This window comes from Mercurialis annua, linkage group LG2, assembly GCF_937616625.2.
Source record: "Mercurialis annua linkage group LG2, ddMerAnnu1.2, whole genome shotgun sequence".
Lineage (NCBI taxonomy): Eukaryota > Viridiplantae > Streptophyta > Magnoliopsida > Malpighiales > Euphorbiaceae > Mercurialis > Mercurialis annua.
This window is the reverse complement of record NC_065571.1, coordinates 10,950,658-10,971,918: the sequence shown is the minus strand read 5'-3', so window position 1 is coordinate 10,971,918 and position 21,261 is coordinate 10,950,658. Positions and strand designations below refer to the sequence as shown.

Below are 21,261 nucleotides of genomic sequence, written 5' to 3'. Positions count from 1 at the left end.
ATCAAAACTTTTAATTTACTCTAATAAAACACAATTAACTCTAATTCATCCATTTTTTTCGCCGGATTTTTTTTTTTCAGTTAATTTTTTTTTTCCGCAGACCCATCGGGTCTGCTTTTCGCCGGAGCAGACCTAGATGGGTCTGCTCCCCAAGAAAGAGCAAACCCATCGGGTCTGCTCCTCCATCGTGGAGGAGCAGACCCAGATGGGTCTGGTCCATAGAGAAGAGCAGACCCATCGGATCTGCTCTTCCATTGTGGAAGAGCAGACCCGATGGGTCTGCTCTTCACCGGAGCAGACCCATCTGGGTCTGCTCCTCCACGATGGAGGAGCAGACCCAGATGGGTCTGCTCTATAGGGAGGAGCAGACCCATCGGGTCTGCTCTTCGCCGGAGCAGACCCATCTGGGTCTGCTCCAAGGGGGATAGCAGACCCATCTGGGTCTGCTCTTGAAGACCAATGGTCCTCCGGCAACCGGAGCAGCTGAGCTGCTGCTTCTCCATTTTTTTTTTAAAAAAAATTAGTTTTTTTTTAATTTAGGTATTAATTTGTAATTTTTCAAAATTATAAGGACTATTCTACATATTTAACTAGGAGAGTGTGTTTCAAACGTGGCTTGAGAGTGGGCAAGAATGAGAGAGGGGCTTTTTCGATACGAAAACGCAACTTTTGGGTCTGTTTGTACCAAAAGTGACGAGAATGACTCATTTGATATTTCGTGCCAAGTTGAGGGGGTGAATTGATCCTTTGTTCATTGATTAACTATTGATTCAATTTGGGCTCAACTAGTTCAATCCAGTCTAATTTGGTTGGATCGAATTTCCGACTTTTAAATTAGTTGGAATATATAGTTGGCCGGTCTCTAATTTGACCGACCGGTCCCTAAATTTGACCGACCGGTCCTTAAATTTGACAGGCCGGTCCGGTTTGAGTTTTTAATCACTGGATAGATCATGTACTCGGTTGATTTTGCATGCAAATGTGTATAACTTGGAGGACGCTTAAAGTAGAGAGATTTGTTCAAAAACAAAATAAAAGAAATGAAACGTTTTGAAGAAGGAAAAAGGATTAAACATTTATGGATAGAAAGCATCCGTGAAGCAAAAGCCTATATATAATATAGAGTTTGTGGGCCATTTCAATAAACCTTGAGAATAGTCGTGAAATTAGTTGCTCATTATCTAAGGAACATCTTTTTATTTTATTTTCTTGCAATACAAAAATACATCTACTTGTTCTTTTTTAACATATATAAAAGCCAAGAGAAATGATTAAAATCTCCTATACGATCATTTTATAAATTATTTTCTGATGTTTTTCATTCACCATTGATATATTTTTCCTGGTAGTGACAATTTATAATCTTTTTACAAAATGGATAAAAATGTAGGATAATATTTTATTATAATTTTATAAAGACAATTATAAAAAGAATACAATTAATATTATAAATTTAAATAATTTTTTTTCTATTTTTTCTACTATATTCTTATTTTATATAACTATTAATTTTTATTTATTTTATATATTTCAATGAATAAGAATAAATAAAAATTGATAACTGGATTTTAAATAAATATAATATAATATATTTATTTAAAGGATTTTTTTATTAGAAATTGATAAGAATTTTGTGAAACAAGTGGACAATTCTATTAAAATAGAGTAACTATTAAATTTTATAATATTATTTTAAATTTTAAATTTGTAAGGTGGATTGATGTTGAAAGAAAATGACTGATAATCAGATAAAAAATTATAAAAAATAAAATAATACTTCCTCCGTTTCAAATTAATAGACATTATTTTTAATTTTTATTGTCTCAAATTATAACGGTAATTTATTGCTTAAATATTTAAATGACATATATACCCTCATTAACTATAATCTATTGCATTAAAAAGAGAGAAAAAAATTACTAAAAAACAAAATAAACACTGCATTAAATAAGGATAAATGTGAATGTTTTTATAAAAATATTCACTTTATATTTTTAATATTTATATTTGTTTTAAAATATTTATTAATTTAGGATGGAGAAAGTATATAAAATAAAGAAATGAAGAAATAGACTAAAATCAACCTAACGGGATAATACGGGAGAGGGGCATTTTATCATACCGGTTTGTTGTGCCTCTCATTACAATTGAAAAATTGAACCATAGTGTAATTACTGTATGAATTAGATGATGACATTGGACCATGCAAGCTCCATGAAGGAGACATCAACATAGAAAATGATTAGAAGTTGGTATTTTTGACCAAAACAGCTACTTAAATGAGAAATTCTTATGTAGACTCGGTCTATCACGTCATCCGTAGACTAACCTATCACATTATGACACGTCATTAAAATGATGGCAATCTTGTAAATTCATTTTTTACTTATTTACACCTTTGAATAGTAATATTACAAGATTGCCATCATTTTAATGATGTGTCATAATGTGATAGGTTTGGTCTACGGATGACGTGGTAGACCAAGTCTACCTAAGAATTTCTCTACTTAAATTGCTTTCTCATTGCATCTTTCAAATTATAAATAATTACAATTGAACTATAAATTGTAGTATGTAATGAAAATTTAAAATACAAATTATTAATATTTTCTAAAATATCAAATAGTTTGTGATAAAAGTAGTAATATAAATATTGAAATAGTGATATAATAATAAATATTTTGGGGTTTAATAAAAAAATGGCAATTTATATTTATTGTCAAAATTAAAAGATTGTAATAATATTAAAAATATAAATAATAATTTTTTTAAATATTTTAATTTTCTATAATACAAAATACTTTAAAGGTCATAACTTAATTTACTTTATAATAAGCATAAAAGTAGTCTAATTTCTTAGCTTAAAGCGTGTCAAATGCTGGATCGCTTTCTATAATTAGAGCGATGCATGTTATTCCAATTTTCAACTTTACGTTATGATACAAATGAGTTATAACTCAAACGGTATAAACGCTAGGCAGCAATCTGCTAGATCGTGAGATCAATTCCCCCCTTAAAGCGCCCCCCACTTTCTAATTATAAAAAAAAGAAAAAAACTTTACGTAATAATCATCCATAGAACTTGTGCATATATAGAGTTGAATGCCTGGCTAACTATATTTTTGGATTAAATTTTCATATTGTAAAATATATATGGTTAAATCTTACAAACAAAGCGGCAAATGTGTTTTGTCATATTTGTGAACTCCAAATAGCTTTTTAAAATTTAAAATTTGGGTCAGCATGTAATATATGATACGTCATCCTGATACCTAAATGTTTCCAATTTGTTAGAAAAATCAAAAATTCTCAAACATTTCTATGTTCTTTGCCAAAAAGAAAAACGAAAAACATATAGATCAAAGTAATTCCAAAAAGAAAGAGCAGGAAAAAAACACTAATTAATTCTCCAATTTCCCTTGTAATAGCATTTCCATGAGACTCTTTAAATATCTAAAACTTTTTATTTTAAATAATAAAATCACAAAATGTTACACAAAATTTTACAAAATGACCTTCTTCATAAACTCGGTTCGTTTAGCAGTTAAACGAATTAACACGAGCAATACAAACCGAACATAAATATTATAGATTATAAATAAACAGAATATGAGCACATCATTTAAAGATCGAAAGAATAATAACCGAACATAAATAACTCACTTAGTGTTAAAAATATTATGTTAAACCAGTCTTAATTTGGTTATTTTTTTTCTCTTTATATAAGAACTTTCTGATTTTGATACAATGACAATTCAATTACTTGGAAGAAGAACACCCACTTAGGGGGTGTTTAGTTCAGCTTTTTTGTGGAGTTTTTGACTTTTGCTTTTCAAAAAACTCCACCAAAGTGTTTGGTGAGAAATTTTTCAGAGCTTTTTGGAGCTCTTTGAACCTCCAACAGCTGCTGTTTGAAAAGCTCCATTTTGGAGTTTTTTGCCAACAGCTGATAGCTGTTTCATTATTTAGACAAATCACCCTTATTAGAATATATCGTTTTTATATATATATAAAATTATTTAAATTATTTTTAAATACTCTAATCATTTATAAATTATATAAAATTATTTTATTTATATTAAACCAAATATAATTTAATAACTTTTTGAAAAGTTTATTTCAAATTTATCAAAAAAATATCTAAATAAGTTTAAACTAAATTTTACTTCTTATAAAAAATAATTATTAATGCTTTTATTAAATAATATATGATATAATATATTCATAATTTAATAAATAAAAACAAAAATTATGTCTTTTACGGTCATTTTATATATAAACAGCTACAAATAATTAAATTTCACCAAATATTTATGGTCTATCAGCTATCAGCTACCAGCCAACAGTTAACAACTATCAGCAACAGCTAACAGCCACCAGCTATAAGAAATAGCTGTCCTACGACCAACAAATAAAAATTAAAGACAACATAATTACCACTAATAATCCTCAACAAGAAAAATAAAAAGAAACGTTCTAGAGAAGTTAAAATTAGTCTTAGGAAAGTAAGACAGACCAATGATGATGATGACCAGCGTGACAACAACCTATCATCACCATTAATCATTCAATTTTCCATCATAAATCTTCCTTAATAACAAATTAATTATTTTCACCTATTTTCATTTATATACTTTAACTACCTTTTAATTTTTTAGCAGTTGGATAGATTTAATCTAAGTTATATATCTAGAGAAATTCTTAGGTAGACTCAGTCCACCACGTCATCTATAGACTAAATCAATCATATCATAACACCTCTTTAAAATAAGGGTATTCTTGTAATATCATTATCCAAAAGTGTATAGAAATAACAAACGAAATTATAAAAATACCCTCATTTTAATGAGGTGGTATTATATGATTGGTTTAACCTACGGATGACGTGGTAGACTGAGTATATATATGAATTTCTCTATATATCTAAATATTTGTCACAACGGATAAAATTAACTAAAAATTAGCTGAATCTCCGTTCTCTTGTCCTTTTAATTTGAAATATTTACCAATGAGTTATATCTCAAATAATATAAGCGCTATGTGGCAAACTATTAAATTATGGATTCAAATCTTTTCACAAGCGATCTCCCTTTCCGGTTATCAATTTTTTTTAAGCATTTATCAATTTCTAATTAAATCGGCTTCACACATTGGTCAATAAAAACCCAACAAGATTGGTTGCTTAATTTCCATAACCGGTTCTGTCTTGATTTGAAAAGACTGATTCTAAATACGACTAATCTATACTATATATAAAAGCACGGATGGGGGGGGGACAGGCAAATTTACTGAATAATCCTTTTCAGTTTACTACTAAATAAAGATTTTATAGTCATTAACCAATTAATTATTTAATTAATTAATTACTATTGTAATTAAAGTCCTAATTAGAATAGGTAGCTAAATTATCTCCAATTTAATTTTTAGTATGTACAAAATAACTAAATTATCTCCAAATTAGTAGGAATATCTATCTTTTAGTTTGATTGAATTACAAAATTAAAATATTGTATTTGGTCAATATATTATTATTTAAATTTCTATCTTATTATTTTTAAAGATATTATTAATAAAATTAAATTATTATTTAATTATGGTTATTATAAAATCAAAAGAACAATAAATTTAGTATGAAAAAAAATTTAATAACCGAATATATTATATTTACTTTTACAAAATTTTTTAACTAATTTAATATTAATTATAAATAAAAAAATTGATATAATTATAATAAATTTATTAATATGTTCATTGAGAAGTTACGTTACGAGCCACGTGCATAGCACGTAATGCGAAACTAGTTAATTAAAAAAACAAATTAAAAAAAGGAAATAAAAAAAACCGTTGTATGCGATATGCAACTATAAAAAGGGAGTGTGTTATGGGAATTGCCTTTTCTTTCATCGTCAACGTTTCATTTTCTCCCAAACAAATAAAGAATCACTCTCCTCCTGCTCCACCCACTCTCAACTCGCAATCAAAACGCTAAATCTACAGTGTCGTTTTGCTCATTCTCTTCTTCAATGGCTGCCAAACTGTATATTGTGTACGTCTCTGATCTTCTATTCACTTTGCTTTTCTTCTTTTGAATATTTGTTCGGATCAAATTTAGTTTGATTTGAATTTGCTTGTCGATCTGTGAATTATTTGTTTGTTTAGCTGTTAATTTTTCTGCTATTTCTGTTTTTACTAATGTATAATTGAAATCTGTTTGGATGGTGAGAAAATAATGAATGATAGACAGTTTATTCTTTTCTTGAGTTAAAATGAATTATTGTTAGTGAGTTTGTAGTGGAGTTGAAAAAGTAGGTGAATTACAGCTCAGTCAACGTGTCACACGCTTAATGTATTTACTCTTTTTTTGGACTAGATTCATTTTTTTTCTTTATTTTATGCTTCGTTACTTTTTGCGACAATTATTTTTGTAAATCGCTTAAGCAAAATAGATTCAGTTCAGTTTCTGCCATTTTTATGGTTTTGTTGAACATATTATGAACTGCAAATTGAATTTCTGTTGTGTGTCCTGTTATCAAATTCATACGATTCACGATTTGAATACTTTAATCAATACGATTTATCACCTAAAGGATTCGTATATCCGAAGGAATGACAAATTAATCAGAAACTCTGCTGAATCTATAGAATTCAATCTTCAATAGTAAATAGTAAGATCAATTTCATGAAAAAACTAGAAAAAAATAATAACTATTGTTGTTTTAATATGAAACCGTGTTACTAGTACCTAAATCTGTTTAATACTTTTTTTAATTTAGTAATTTCTATTTTAGGAATGTGTTTTCTAAGCAATTGTGCTAAAAATGTTTATCCTAATTCTATTTGTTAGACTTTATTTTTTGTGTTCAATAATTATATAGTTCAAATGTTAAGGAATATATGAAATATCATAGTATAATTTATGCGAGTGTATTATTTTTCACAAATACTAAAACTATAAACCGAATCTTACAATTCGATTCTCGTTTCTCGATTCGCTAATTAAGCATTTCGATTTTCGATTCAAATCTTGATTTGACAACTATGGTTGTGTGCATGACTAGTAGAAATTTTTCATAAGGAGGATACAAATATAAAGTGTTATATATTTTATTACAATTTCACAAAGATGGTAAGAAAATTTAAATTTATAAAGGGGTATTTTATTACAATTTCACCGTGCGTGTTAGCTAGGTTAGAGAGCTAGAAAATGCTGAAATGGAGGCAGGATATATAAGCATTGCTCAGTGATGCTAACGTAGCTCAGATACAGCACTGTAATTTGTAAATATATATTTGTATGGAAATGCTTACATTTTATATCTCTTATGCTACAAGCGGATTCTGGCTGTAGTTAATATTATTTAGGTTGCTGGATTTGGCTTCTTTTTTTCACCATTTACATTGTTATTTTAGGTACTATTCCATGTATGGACATGTGGAGAAACTGGCCGAGGAGATCAAGAAAGGGGCTGCATCTGTTGAAGGCGTTGAAGCCAAACTATGGCAGGTTAGTGTATTTTTCAGTTCATAATAATTATAATGTGGCTCTTCCAGAAAATTATACAGAACCAATATGTCTTGAAACCAATTTTTTTTTTAAATTTAATTCCTAGGTAAATTATTTCGCTGGTCTCTCCAGCAGCCCAGCTCGATCACCAAAGTGTACATTGTGTTCCAATGGGGCACAATAAGATAGTTTATGTTTCATACTTTCATTGACTTTGTTTTATAATTTTTTGGAGTTACAGTTTGAGTTATCAAGCCAACTTCACATCTCTTACTTACATTAAATTTGTTTCAGTTGCATTATTTGTGTATGAATGTGTCATGTCAAGTGACTTATGCGCGCTGTAAATATTTTATAGACAACATAATTAGATTAGCTATTCCATATTTAGTTGCCAGTGTGATTGTACAAGCATATCTTGTTATGTATTGTTCTCCATTTTGTCTTTCAATTTCAAAGGCTGTTCTGCTTATGATTTTCCTAAGGATATTTCGAGATTTTTTGGTTGATCAATGTTTCGATACCTCCTGGCTATGACTTTTTGCTTATTTTCTTTAAGCATTGATTTGGAAGATCCTATATTTTCTTGGCTTAAATGTTTTAGTATTAGTATTTACTTGCAAAATTTACAGGCTGGTTATATAATAAATCTACTTGGTATGTGGAATAGGTTCCCGAGATACTCCATGAGGACGTGCTAGGAAAGATGAGTGCACCACCAAAGAGTGACGTACCGATCATCACTCCTAACGACCTTGCCGATGCTGATGGGTTTATTTTTGGCTTCCCAACAAGATTTGGAATGATGGCTGCTCAATTCAAAGCTTTTATGGATGCAACTGGCGGACTCTGGAGGACTCAGCAACTTGCCGGCAAACCTGCTGGAATCTTCTATAGCACTGGATCTCAAGGTGGTGGACAAGAGACAACACCGTAAGCCCCTAGGTCACTCTTATCTAATTAAGTTGCTAAACATATAAAATAATCAACATTTTAAATTGAATTGTCCCAGGTTAACTGCTATAACTCAGCTTGTTCATCACGGAATGATATTTGTTCCGATTGGTTACACATTTGGAGCTGGCATGTTCGAGATGGAGCAAGTGAAAGGTGGAAGTCCTTATGGTGCAGGAACTTACGCTGGCGATGGATCAAGACAGCCCTCGGAGCTGGAATTGGAGCAAGCTTTCCACCAGGGGAAGTACATTGCCGGCATCACAAAGAAGTTGAAGGGATCTGCATAACTTCAACTGATCACAAAAGTATAGTTCGATTGTTACATTATATTTTTCTACTCGATAGATCATGCACTTGCAAAAAATAATCATTGCTTTGTTGGTTATAAGCTGTGTTTGTGTGTTACACATAATAGTTTCTTATCTCAATATATCTGTATCTCTTGGATGGATCAGAACAAGTTTTCTCCATTTTGCCGTTCATCGGCATTGTCAGATTTGATAATATGAATTAAGTTTTTTATTTGTATGCCGTGATTATCCGTTGCCTCCCCGTCGTCTCCATCAACTTAATATCCTGCAGGGAAGTGAGTATTAGAGTTATATATTTATTAAGCTTAGTATAGTCTTGTACATAGCTTAGTATAGCTCTTCATTTCTTCTTTCCCGCTCTTTCTGTTTTCTGTTATTTGCCATGTCAGCATGTTGTAGAGGATTAATGACATGGCATCTCTCTTGTATATAAGCTTCATGATCACAAGGTAATAAATCAGAGAAGAGATTTATCTCCCTAATTCATTTCTTTAATATGGTATCAGAGCATTATTCTCTGTTCTTCTTTTCTCAGCAGTAACTGCCGTTTTTCTTTCACTTTCTCATCACTTTCTCAGCTACCAAACAGACCATATTTCTCTCTTCTCTCATGATCTCACTTTACAAAATAGATCATCTTGCTCATCTTGTCATTGCGATTCAGAATCTGTTCTTTCTATAAAGTTTCTGATCAATTTTTGATTCAGAATCCGTCATTCTTTCTATCTTTTTCTTTCTTGCCAAACAGATTTGATTCTGTTATTAATCATGAGCACTGGTTCTTCTTTGAGACCAGAAGAAATGTCGTCCATTTTATCTTCATCCTAATGAAAATCCTTCTGTTGTTCTTGTTACAACTTCTTTAGTTGGATCTAACTATCATTCTTGGGCTAGATCGATGAAAATGGCGTTGAGATCAAAGAATAAAAAAAAATTTATTGATGGATCAATAAAGATTCCTTCAAAGCATGAAGAAATCTATGCTGCCTGGGATAGGTGCAATGTGATGGTACAGTCTTGGATCTTACATACATTGTCACCTAACATAAGAAAAAGTGTAATGTGGATTGATGGAGCTATTGATGTGTGGAATGACTTGAGAGAAAGATTTTCTCAAGGAGATGCTTGTAGAATTGCAGAATTACAAGAAGAAATTTTTGCATTCAAGCAAGGAGATTTGACTGTTACTGATTACTTCACAAACCTCAAAGTCTTATGGGATGAACTATCCAATTTGAGGACTATTCCTAACTGCACTTGTGAGCCAGCTTGCAGTTGTGATGCAATTAAACTTGCAAGAGATTTTCAGCATCATGATTATGTTCTCAGATTCACTAGAGGCTTGAATGAGAATTATAACACAATAAGATCACAGATAATGATGTATCCTGTTCTACCTGAGATCAACAAGGTATTCTCAATGGTCATCCAAGAAGAAAGACAATTGGGAGTAAAGGTTCCTGAGGTAAAAGAATCTTCATTTTTTTATAGCAAATCTGTTAATGCAGTTGAGTCACAGGATCAGAACTCATATGAGTCTCAGGAAACACCAGTTTTTGTTAATGCTGTTGGATATAATGGTGCAAGAAGACCATTTGTACCTAATCAGAATTTTCAAAGAGGCATTCTGCCTGGACCTTATCAAGGACCTAAGAAACAGTGCACACATTGTGGTTATAATGGTTACACAGTTGACATATGCTACAGGAAACATGGATTTCCTCCTGGTTATAAACCTAAAGGGAGAGGTACATATCCAGGCAATAACTCTTATCCTGCAGGCAATAGGAGTAATTTTCCTGGCAACAGCAGCTTTAATCCTCCTGACAGAAACAGCTTTAATCAGCCTTCTGGGAACAGCAACAACTTTAATCATTCACACTCTTATTCTGGAAATTCTAATGCAGCTAGCACATCTGTGAGTTTTACTCCAGAACAATACTCAAAGATTATGAGTCTTATCCAGAATAATGAAGGATCACATCAAATTAACACTTTATCCAGCAATTTTAAACCAGATCATAAACCTACAGGTATGGTCTATTCTCTGAGTTCATGTTCAAGTTTGCCTTATACAAACACATGGATCATTGATACTGGAGCTTCAGATCACATATGTTGTTCTTTAAGTCTATTCAGCACTTACTATTCCATTAGTGGAATTTATGTCAAGCTACCAAATGGTGAAAATGTTCCTGTTACTCATATTGGGACTGTGATACTTAACTCTTTCCCAATTCTGGAAAATGTCCTCTTTGTGCCAAAATTTTCATTCAACCTTATCTCTACTAGTAAACTCACTGAGCAGTCTAAACACATATGCTTGATATTGTATGCTAATGCTTGTCTCATTCAGGACATGAGGGCATGGAGATTGATTGGCTTAGCTGATAAAAAGAATGGCTTGTATCATTTGAGATTGACAGATTCTTATGATCTTCCAGTAACACCTATATGTAGTTCTGTGGCTTCCTCTTCTGCAGAAATTGACAAGTCTGACATTTGGCACTACAGACTTAGTCATCTATCCAATGGTAGAATAAAGCTCCTTCAAAGTATAAATCCAGATATCAAATTACCTACTCATAGTAATTGTGATATATGTCATTTTGCTAAGCAAAAACGACTTCCATTTCCTGTAAGTACTTCTCTGAGTAATAAAGTCTTTGATTTAGTGCACATGGATGTATGGGGACCTACAAAAGCTGTTTCTTTGTATGGTCACAAGTATTTTTTAACAATAGTGGATGACCACAGCCGTTATACTTGGATATTTTTGTTGAAATCCAAAGGAGAAACTAGAGGCTTGGTTCAGCAATTCTGCACTTTGGTTGAAACACAATTTCAGAGTAAAGTTAAAAGCATAAGAACATATAATGCTTTGGAGTTTTCTATGCCAACTTTTTATGGTTCCAAGGGTATAATACACCAAACCAGCTGTGTTTACACTCCACAACAGAACAGTATTGTGGAAAGAAAGCATCAACACCTACTAAATGTAGCCAGATCTCTAAAATTTCAGCCCTTTGAAATTCTTCACAAATCTGCACCACAATACTCTATCTTAAAAGTATTTGGTTGCCTGTGCTATGCTTCTACCATTGCAGAGTTAAGAACGAAATTTGATTACAGGGCTCATAAATGTTTGTTCATTGGCATATCCACTACATCCAAAGGATACAAACTCTTTGATTTACATTCTAAGAAGATTTTTGTTTCCAGAGATGTAGTATTCTATGAATCTGTTTTCCCTTATGCTAATCCAGCTACTTCTTCTCCTAATATTTCTGATAATGATTTTGTTTTTCCTCTATCCTATGAAACACCACCAGATGAGTCTTTTCCACCTTTTTCTGTTTCTGCTTCTTTGCCAACACCAGACTTCACACCTAATCCTATACCAGACCAAACTTCATTTTCTTTACCTACCATTTCTCCTTCTAATCTGAGAAGATCATCTAGATCTACTCATCCCCCATCCAAACTAAAAGATTATGTTTATAAACCTTTGCCATCTTCTTCTATTAATGCTGTCACAAGTCCTCATTCAATTCACAAATTTCTTTCTTATTCTCTTCTTTCTTCTCCACATAGAGCTTTTTCTGCTCAAATTGATTCCTTAACAGAACCAAAGTCTTATAATGAGGCTATCAAATATCCCTGTTGGAAAGAAGCAATGGCTCAAGAAATCAATGCATTAGAAGCAAACAAAACATGGACTCTCATGTCTTTACCTTCTGGCAAACATCCCATTGGCTGCAAATGGGTTTATAAAACCAAATGTCATGCTGATGGTTCATTTGAGAGGTGCAAGGCCAGGTTAGTTGCCAAAGGGTATAACCAACAGTGTGGACTTGATTATATTGATACTTTCTCTCCTGTGGCAAAAATGAGTACTATCAGAACATTATTAGCTGTTGTTGCTGCTAAAAATTGGTTTCTACACCAATTGGATATTAACAATGCCTTCTTGCATGGAGATTTGCATGAAGATGTTTACATGTTGCCACCACAAGGATTTCATTCTTCTGTTCCAAATCAAGTCTGCAAACTCCAAAAATCACTCTATGGTCTTAAGCAAGCTAGCAGAATGTGGAATGCAAAATTAACTTCTGCTCTCTTTCAGCAAGGTTTTATTCAAGCTTCTGCAGATTCTTCTCTCTTTACTAAGACTGATAAGGGTCACTTCATTGCCCTCTTAGTCTATGTTGATGATGTGATATTGGCAAGTGATCATATGCCACTCATTTCTGCAGTCAAAGCATTCCTTCATGATGCTTTTAAAATCAAAGATTTGGGACAACTCAGATATTTTCTTGGCTTTGAGGTAGCAAGATCCTCTTCAGGTATCAATCTATGCCAGAGAAAATATAGCATTGATATTCTCACAGATTCAGGCTTTCTAGATTGCAAGCCTGTTCCTTCTCCTTTATCTCTTGCTTCTAAGCTTTTCAAAGGAGACAGTCCTGTTTTGCCAGATAGTACTCCATATAGACAGTTGATTGGTAAATTGCTCTATCTTTGCAATACTCGTCCTGATATTCAGTTTGCTGTTCATCATTTGTCTCAATTCCTGGACTGCCCTACTGAGTTTCATCTTGCAGCAGTCCACAGAATTCTCAGATATATTAAACAAGCTCCTGGTCAGGGTTTGTTTTTCTCAGCTTCTAGCTCTCTCCAGCTTAAAGCATTCACTGACTCAGACTGGGCCAGTTGTCCAGATTCTAGAAAATCTGTGACAGGATTTTGTATTTTCCTAGGAGAATCCTTAATATCTTGGAGGTCCAAGAAACAGCAAACCATCTCTCGTCCTTCCTCAGAAGCAGAATATAGAGCAATGGCATCCACTTCTTGTGAGCTTCAATGGCTTCTTTATCTTCTGCATGATTTACAAGTCACTCATTCCAATCCTGCTCTTTTATACTGTGATAATCAGTCTGCCATCCATATTGCCCACAACCCTGTGTTTCACGAAAGAACGAAACACATAGAGATTGATTGTCATCTTGTGAGAGATTTGGTTCTTAAAGGAGTTATCCATTTGCTGCCTGTTTCTTCAAGTGCACAACTGGCTGATTGTTTTACCAAACCAGTCTCACCTGCTGATCTTGCTGCTGTCAAACTCAAGCTTTGCATCCAGAATCTGTATGCAGCTTGAGGGGAGGCTATTAGAGTTATATATTTATTAAGCTTAGTATAGTCTTGTACATAGCTTAGTATAGCTCTTCATTTCTTCTTTCCCGCTCTTTCTGTTTTCTGTTATTTGCCATGTCAGCATGTTGTAGAGGATTAATGACATGGCATCTCTCTTGTATATAAGCTTCATGATCACAAGGTAATAAATCAGAGAAGAGATTTATCTCCCTAATTCATTTCTTTAATAGTGAGGGCTTTGTCTAAGCTGGAAGGTATGTTGAAATCTGAATTCTGCTACTTACATTTGTTGGCATTTTCAGATTTGATAGTATGAATTACATTTAATTCTGTAAAATTTGCACTTCTTTGTTGCGATATACACTTGTGTTAACTATGTGAGCACCACCAATCCATTTATAGAATATGACAAACACTAGTCTCCAAAAGAAGGTTATGATTTTTCTTGTTCATTTAATTTGGATTTGAGAAAAGGCTGCCATGACCATGAGGACCTGCTATTGAGAAGAAGTAGCTTTAAGCATTTAAAACTTTAACATATTCAGCCACCTCTGCATCTCAGTCTTCTGTCAGCTTTTTAGTATTGTTATTCTTCTTCTTATTATTATTAATTCTCCATATTATTCTCTGCTTAGTTAGTATTAATATCCAGTGACAACTTTTTAGCTTAAAGCTAAAATATTATACAACTCTCTCAAAATTTATGTTATTGCCCTTGCAACACTTGAGTTTTTATATTATACACTATTGTACTTAAAGTTTTGACCCTCAAATTATTATACCTTGGTCTGCCACTAGTTTTATTGATTTTGGGATCCATTTCTGGGATTTCTGAACTTTATGTGAATATATATGGACAATCAATATCTATTACCAATATCATTGTGTAAAGGTATGCATAAAGTTGGGCACTTCACTAGATTTGTGTTTAAAATTTTAGATTTGCTACTACTAGTTCCAGGGGTGAGCTAGAATTCGGTTAAACTGAACTAACCAGTATATTTTGGTTAAGTATGGTTAAAGATTCTGGTTAATTCGGTAAGTTTGGTTGGTTTTGTGAGATGTTTTTCTGACTCAGTAATGGTTTTGTTAAAAATTTGGTTTAATTGAATTAACCATATTTCCTTTTGTTTTTCTTAATCCTTTTTATCGATTTAACCAAATTTACCAATTTAATCGACTGATTTGGCTGATTTGGTTTTGTTTTTGGTAAATAGTTCGATTAATTTGGTCTTAATAAAATCGATAAGTTTTTTCGAACCGGCCGTTTGCTCACTCCATTCCCTTTTCTAATTTATTATAATTTCTATTTGTTACGTTGAGATTGTACAAACAAAAGGATTTGGCTCCTTTGTAATCAATGATCTTTCAATTGTTACAATCACACAAGTACTTACTAAGGTAAACCCATCAAAACTTTTCATTTTCTTTTTCCTCCTTATACCATTCTACCAAAAACCCAGTATCATCCCTTCATTTTATGTGTGTGTGTGTATATATATATATATATATATATATATAGCATGTGCATTTATCAACTTTTATTTGTTGCACCAGATAGTTAATATTATATCTATCTTCTTTCTTGAATCTGCCCATATAGGCTTTCTTGTTTTGGTTTTTTGGCAGTGCTCAATTCGATTGTCTAATAATAAAGAAATATTGAATGGCACATCTTCATCTAGCTGGAATATATCCAAGACTAGGCCTATATGCACAAATTCCAGGCCAGTTATAATATGATATAGATATACATATAAGATTATGAATGTGTGATGTAATTCATTAGCTCATCTTTCTTTATAAGCCAAATGTCGTAAAAAGGCGAAACCGTTCATAAAAGTATCACAAAAGTCCTGACCTTTCAATTTTGTCGATTTTGGCCAGAAACAGATTATTTGGTTTCAATTGTGGTCAAATCTCAATTTGATTTCAATTTGCCTATGTGTCGCCTATGTGACATGCACATATATTGAAAGGTCAGGACTTTTGTGAAACCAAATAATCCATTTTTGCCCAAAATCGAAAAAATTGAAAGATCAGGACTTTTGTGAAACCAAATAATCAGTTTTTGGCCAAAATCGACAAAATTGAAAGTTCAGGACTTTTGTGAAAGGTTTGGCCTTTTTACAACATTTGGCCTTCTTTATTCATGTTTACACGAATGCAAAATGATGTTCATCGCTAGAAATAGTTTCTTATTTAATCATCCGATTTCCGGGCATCATATTGAACACCGATTATCTAAGTTCAGATCGGATATTATATGTACTACATGGGTGGCAAATTTTTCTTACTAAATTTTAATGTAGGTATGTAGTTCGTATTGGAGACTTTCAATTAAATTTGAACAATCACGTATCTGTTCGTCTAAACGTTTTAATTGTAGAAATAGTTTTTAAGTCAATATTAAATAATAGGGTTAATTACAAAACAAAGCATGAACTTCAATGTGTTTTGTAATTATAACACAATTTTTAAATATTATTAATATCAAATATAATCTATCAAATTTTTACAACTCGGAATATCGAGTAATATTTTGATAAAAAAATGATCACATGAATATTGGAGCAATGTACATTTTGGTGTTTATATCAACATTTTTTCATTAAAAAATTGCATGGTGTTCCGAATCGTAAAAAACATATAACAATGCCCAAAGATCAAACTTTTTTGATTATTTTTGCAAATTTATCAAAAACTTTCAAGATTTGTAAATTTATCCCTATTCAATAATTCTGTTGTAGATCTATTTAATTTATTTTCAATTAATTTAACTGTGCCAATTTTTCACCTTAAATAACAGACATTTTCTTTTTTCTTTTTTCATTTTGAATATCAAACTTGCTTCTTTTTTGTACATAAAGGTATACAATTTACAATTAAATTTTGCTGTTGTTTTGGATTTATTTTAGACTAGGAGTAAATTATACAATTCTGAAAAATAATATTTTTATTAACTAAAGAGTGCTATAGAAATTCAACTGAAAATTGAGGCAACTAAATAGATTGGAATTCCCTCAAGTTCATTTTGAACTTGAGAGGGTCATGTTGTTAATCTACACCGTTCATTGTAAAATAAACGGTGTAGATTAATTTAATTAAAATTATATCTTTTTGATCTACACCGTTCATTTTACAATGAACGGTGTAGATCATCAATTTGACCCCTCAAGTTCAAAATGAATTTGAGGGAATCTCAATCCCAATTAAATTGGTTGAAACAAAAGTGAGTAGAATGTAATGAAATTGTCAAATAGGGTAGATTTACAAACTTTGAAAATATTAAATAATTTTATAAAAAGTTTTAACTCTTTGTATAATTAAGCCAGTAAAAAATTAATTTGCATCTAATTCTATTATTAAAGTTAAAATTTGTATTGTAATTATTAAACACGATAAAGTTATGGTTTAGTTCGCATTTAACTCTAATTAATACTGTAATCCTAAAAAACTTTATTTTCTTGGTTCATAGCGTGCCAAGAAGGGGGAAGAAAAGATAAATTTTGTTTGGGAATATTTAGCTTTGTCGGGGAGAATATTGATTTAACTAATGATTGTGTTCCATTTTCTAAGCCAAGAAAAAAGAGTTCTTCCAAATTAATTTCATTTCATACGCTTCAGAATTGGAAATTTGCGCCTCCTACACTAAATTGACGTCACTATAACATCATTATAACGCACCAAGTGATTTATTTTTAATAATTATTTATTCAATTATTGCCTGTGTATTTGACATCCAATAGTTTTTTTTTTATTATTTTATAAATCTATGCATGAATGCATGAAGTTACTTTATATATTGGCAAAACACGTATTTGGATGCTTGCATTATTATAGTTTTATGAATTGGGTCCTATTTGTTAAGTTGTACTAGTAGTTTTTATATTTTTAATTTTATATACTTTATGAAAATGAAATATGTGTATTTCACGTCAGCGTCAGTGCAACTGAAATAATTTTTTATTTATTTTTCACATTAGCTTCTTCAACTTGAATATTTGCTATTTTTTTTTGTGAAAATAAATTCTTCAATCGTTATTTTTAATAACCATTAACACTTTTAAAGACGGAAGGATCTAATATGTACAAAACTAAAAGTGTAAAAAAATTCAATATAAACAAATTGTAATAGAGAGACTCAATTTAAAAATTGTAATATTTCACATAACTAAATATTACATTTTGCCTGTATATTCTCATGAAATGATGGTTTTATAAGTCGGCTGGGTCATATCAATTGCAAAAATATATTGTCGATCTATATTATGTATAAAAGCACAGGGGACAAAATTTTTTATGTTAACTTTAATATTATTTTAACTATTAATATATTTAATTAATTAAATTAATAATCATAATTCAACCCATAAGATATTTTTTAGTCCAACAAAAACTCTATTTCTAACTAATTTATCATAAATAAAAAGGATAATGTTATAAAAATTCACCAACTTTATATGTTTTCTCAATTTAGTCACGTTTTTTAAAACTTCTTATAAATATACATAAATTTTTCTTTTTTTCCCAAATTCATACACGGTGCTTGCATGATATGTGCAATTTGATGAGGTGTAAGCCATTTTAAATGACACATCAACACCGTGTATGAATTTGAGAAAAAAATGAAAGTTGGTGTATGTTTATGAGAAGTTTTAAAGAACGTGATTAAATTGAAAAAACATGTAAAATTGGTGAATTTTTTATAACATTAACCCTAAATAAAATGCAATGATATATTTGTTATATATTTAATTAATATAATAAATCTAATCCAACTCATAAAATATTTTCTAATTAAATAAAAAAGTATAATATTAATTGTATATAAAATATAATGATATAATTAAATTAAATTTGATTAATATAAAAAATTTAATTCAACTCACAAGATATTTTCTAATTCAACAAAAACCCTAACTCATTTAATATTTATTACAGTTTTAAAATAAATAAATATAATTATGACAAATTTAATTACTACAACTTTACTAATTAGTATCATTAATCAATATAGATTTAATCCAGAACATAAAAGTATTTTTTAATGTAGTAAAAACTCTAGTCAATTTAATATTAATTATACCAATGGTCATCTATATTGAATTGCGGATATAGAAATGATAGAATCCTTTCTGATTAGACTAAAGATTAGACTAAACTAAAGAAAGGTTATTTAATTAATATTAATAAATTATAAATACATGTTATTGACGTCAAATAATTTTAAGAATTAATAAATTGAAATATGATATTTATTTCTAATAAAAACCTCTAACTAATTTTTTATTGATAATAAATAAAATAAATTGGTATATATTACAGAAAAAATTAATTAATACATAAAATTGACAAGTTACATTACGAGCTACGAGCATAACATGTAATGCAAAATTAGTAAAATAAAAAAATGAGGCATGTCTCATTAAAAATATCAATATAGGTTTTTTTAATTATACATATTTTATTATTTTGCTGTACAAATGACATAATATAATAAACTTGGAAAATAGTTATTCATTATCTTTATGATTAGTATATTTAAGTAATTCTATACTTCTTGAAAAGAGTATATAATATAACCAGCTAATTTTTTTTTAAAGAACTAAACTATTATGAGGCTTAGGGGTGAGCATGGTTCGGTTTGGTTTGGTTTGATTTAGTAAACTCCAAAACCAAACCATATTTTAAGGGAAAATATAAAAACCAAACCACGCCAAATATTTATGTAAAATTTCGGTTCGGTTAACCAAACTTTAGCATCTGTTTCGGTTTGGTTTGATTCGGTTTGGTTAATATAGATTTAGATAAAAATTATAATCTAATTATACGTAATAATTAAAATTATGCATAATAATTTTTACTTATATGTGTGTATTAGTTTATATGTTTTATTTTCATATATGTATCTATACACACATATTATATTTTTATATAAATATTTCAATAAATAAATTTTATATTTATTTAAACATATATAAATATTAATAAAAATAATATTATTGTAAACTTCGGCTTTTCGGTCGGTTCGGTTAACCACTAGTTGAAATCAAACCAAAACTAAAAACCATACTTTTTTATAATTTGAAATCAAACCAATCCATTTTAACCATTTTAACCAAACCAAAATGAATTTCGGATTGATTTGGATCAGATTAATGGTTTGGTTCGGTTTTTTCTCACCCCTAATTAGGCTGTCTAACTTAATGAATAGATTATATAAATCAGGTTAATCTTTAAAAATACCAAATTTTCGGCTGATCAAATCTATCAAAAATATCAATTTTAGTCAATTTTGTAGCAAACACAGTCTAGTTTTAGTCAATTTTTAACAAATGCATTTCAATTTTAGTCAATCATTTTTTTTAAATATCAAATGTTTTATAATATTTTTAGTTCTAATCTTTTTTGATTTGGAAAGTACTGACCAAAATTAGAATTTAAATTACGAAATGATCATAATTGAAACAATTAAAATAAAATGAATAATGGGACAAAATTGAATATCAAAAATTGGCAGCTAATTACTTAAAAAATCCCCACCTTATAATATTTTTTCGTTTATACCATGACCTAGGAAAAAGTTCATTTGTACCCTTTTTTTGATTTTTCATTTTCATCTCTACCCCAAAAGTGTACAATTGACTATATAAAATTTTTAAGGATAAAAATGTTAATAACAACTAAATAGAAGGGTTCCACCATATTTTTCCTTATTTTAAAAAATACAAATAAGTCTTTCAACTTTAAAAATGTTCAAATTCATCTTCTAATTTATTATTTTTAAATATTTTAATAACAAATTAAATTATTTAAAGAAATATTTTCGGCGTACCATCGTACTCCCCCGATTTATCGAACCCGCTATTTTTTTTTAATTTCTTTTTATCGTTTTAATGCCGGAGGAGCTCTCCTTCCTCCACGAGCAACTCCTTCCTCCATGGGGGAGAGGAGCAGATCTGCTCTTCCTTCCATGGAGGAAGGAGCAGCTCGTGCTCCTCCTTCGAGAAGGAGTCCGGAATTTTTTTTCAAAAAAAAAATTATATAAATTAAATATTTATTATTGATTTAATTTTTTTTTTGAAAAAGAAGGTATTTTTGAACAATTAATATGATTAATGTCTTATTAGAATAATAGTTAAATTTAAAGGATTATTTTAACCTTTTTTATATATGAAAAGAGATCAATTTAGTACTTCAGGGTACAGTTGAAAATGAAAAATCAAAAATAGGGTACAAATGAACTTTTTCCTAGGTCATGGTATAAACGAAAACTTATTACAAGGTAGGGGTTTTTTAAATAATTAGGCCAAAATTGGCTAAAATTAGCAT

General features: G+C 30.2%; 1 protein-coding gene across 2 annotated transcripts; it reads left to right on the top strand.

Annotated features, from left to right (window-relative positions):
• The first annotated feature begins 5,891 nt into the window (after nucleotides 1-5,891).
• LOC126670325 (NAD(P)H dehydrogenase (quinone) FQR1) lies at nucleotides 5,892-8,989 on the top strand. 2 transcript variants are annotated; one of them, XM_050364027.2, is made up of 4 exons: nucleotides 5,892-6,046; nucleotides 7,411-7,504; nucleotides 8,175-8,437; nucleotides 8,517-8,989. In XM_050364027.2, the coding sequence occupies exons 1-4, from the start codon at nucleotides 6,024-6,026 to the stop codon at nucleotides 8,746-8,748; spliced, it is 612 nt and encodes a 203-aa protein (XP_050219984.1). In that variant the 5' UTR covers nucleotides 5,892-6,023; the 3' UTR covers nucleotides 8,749-8,989. The 2 variants fall into 2 exon arrangements, with proteins under 2 accessions (XP_050219984.1, XP_055960778.1); XM_056104803.1 differs by lacking the exon at nucleotides 5,892-6,046 and adding an exon at nucleotides 6,647-6,665.
• The last annotated feature ends 12,272 nt before the right edge of the window (nucleotides 8,990-21,261 follow it).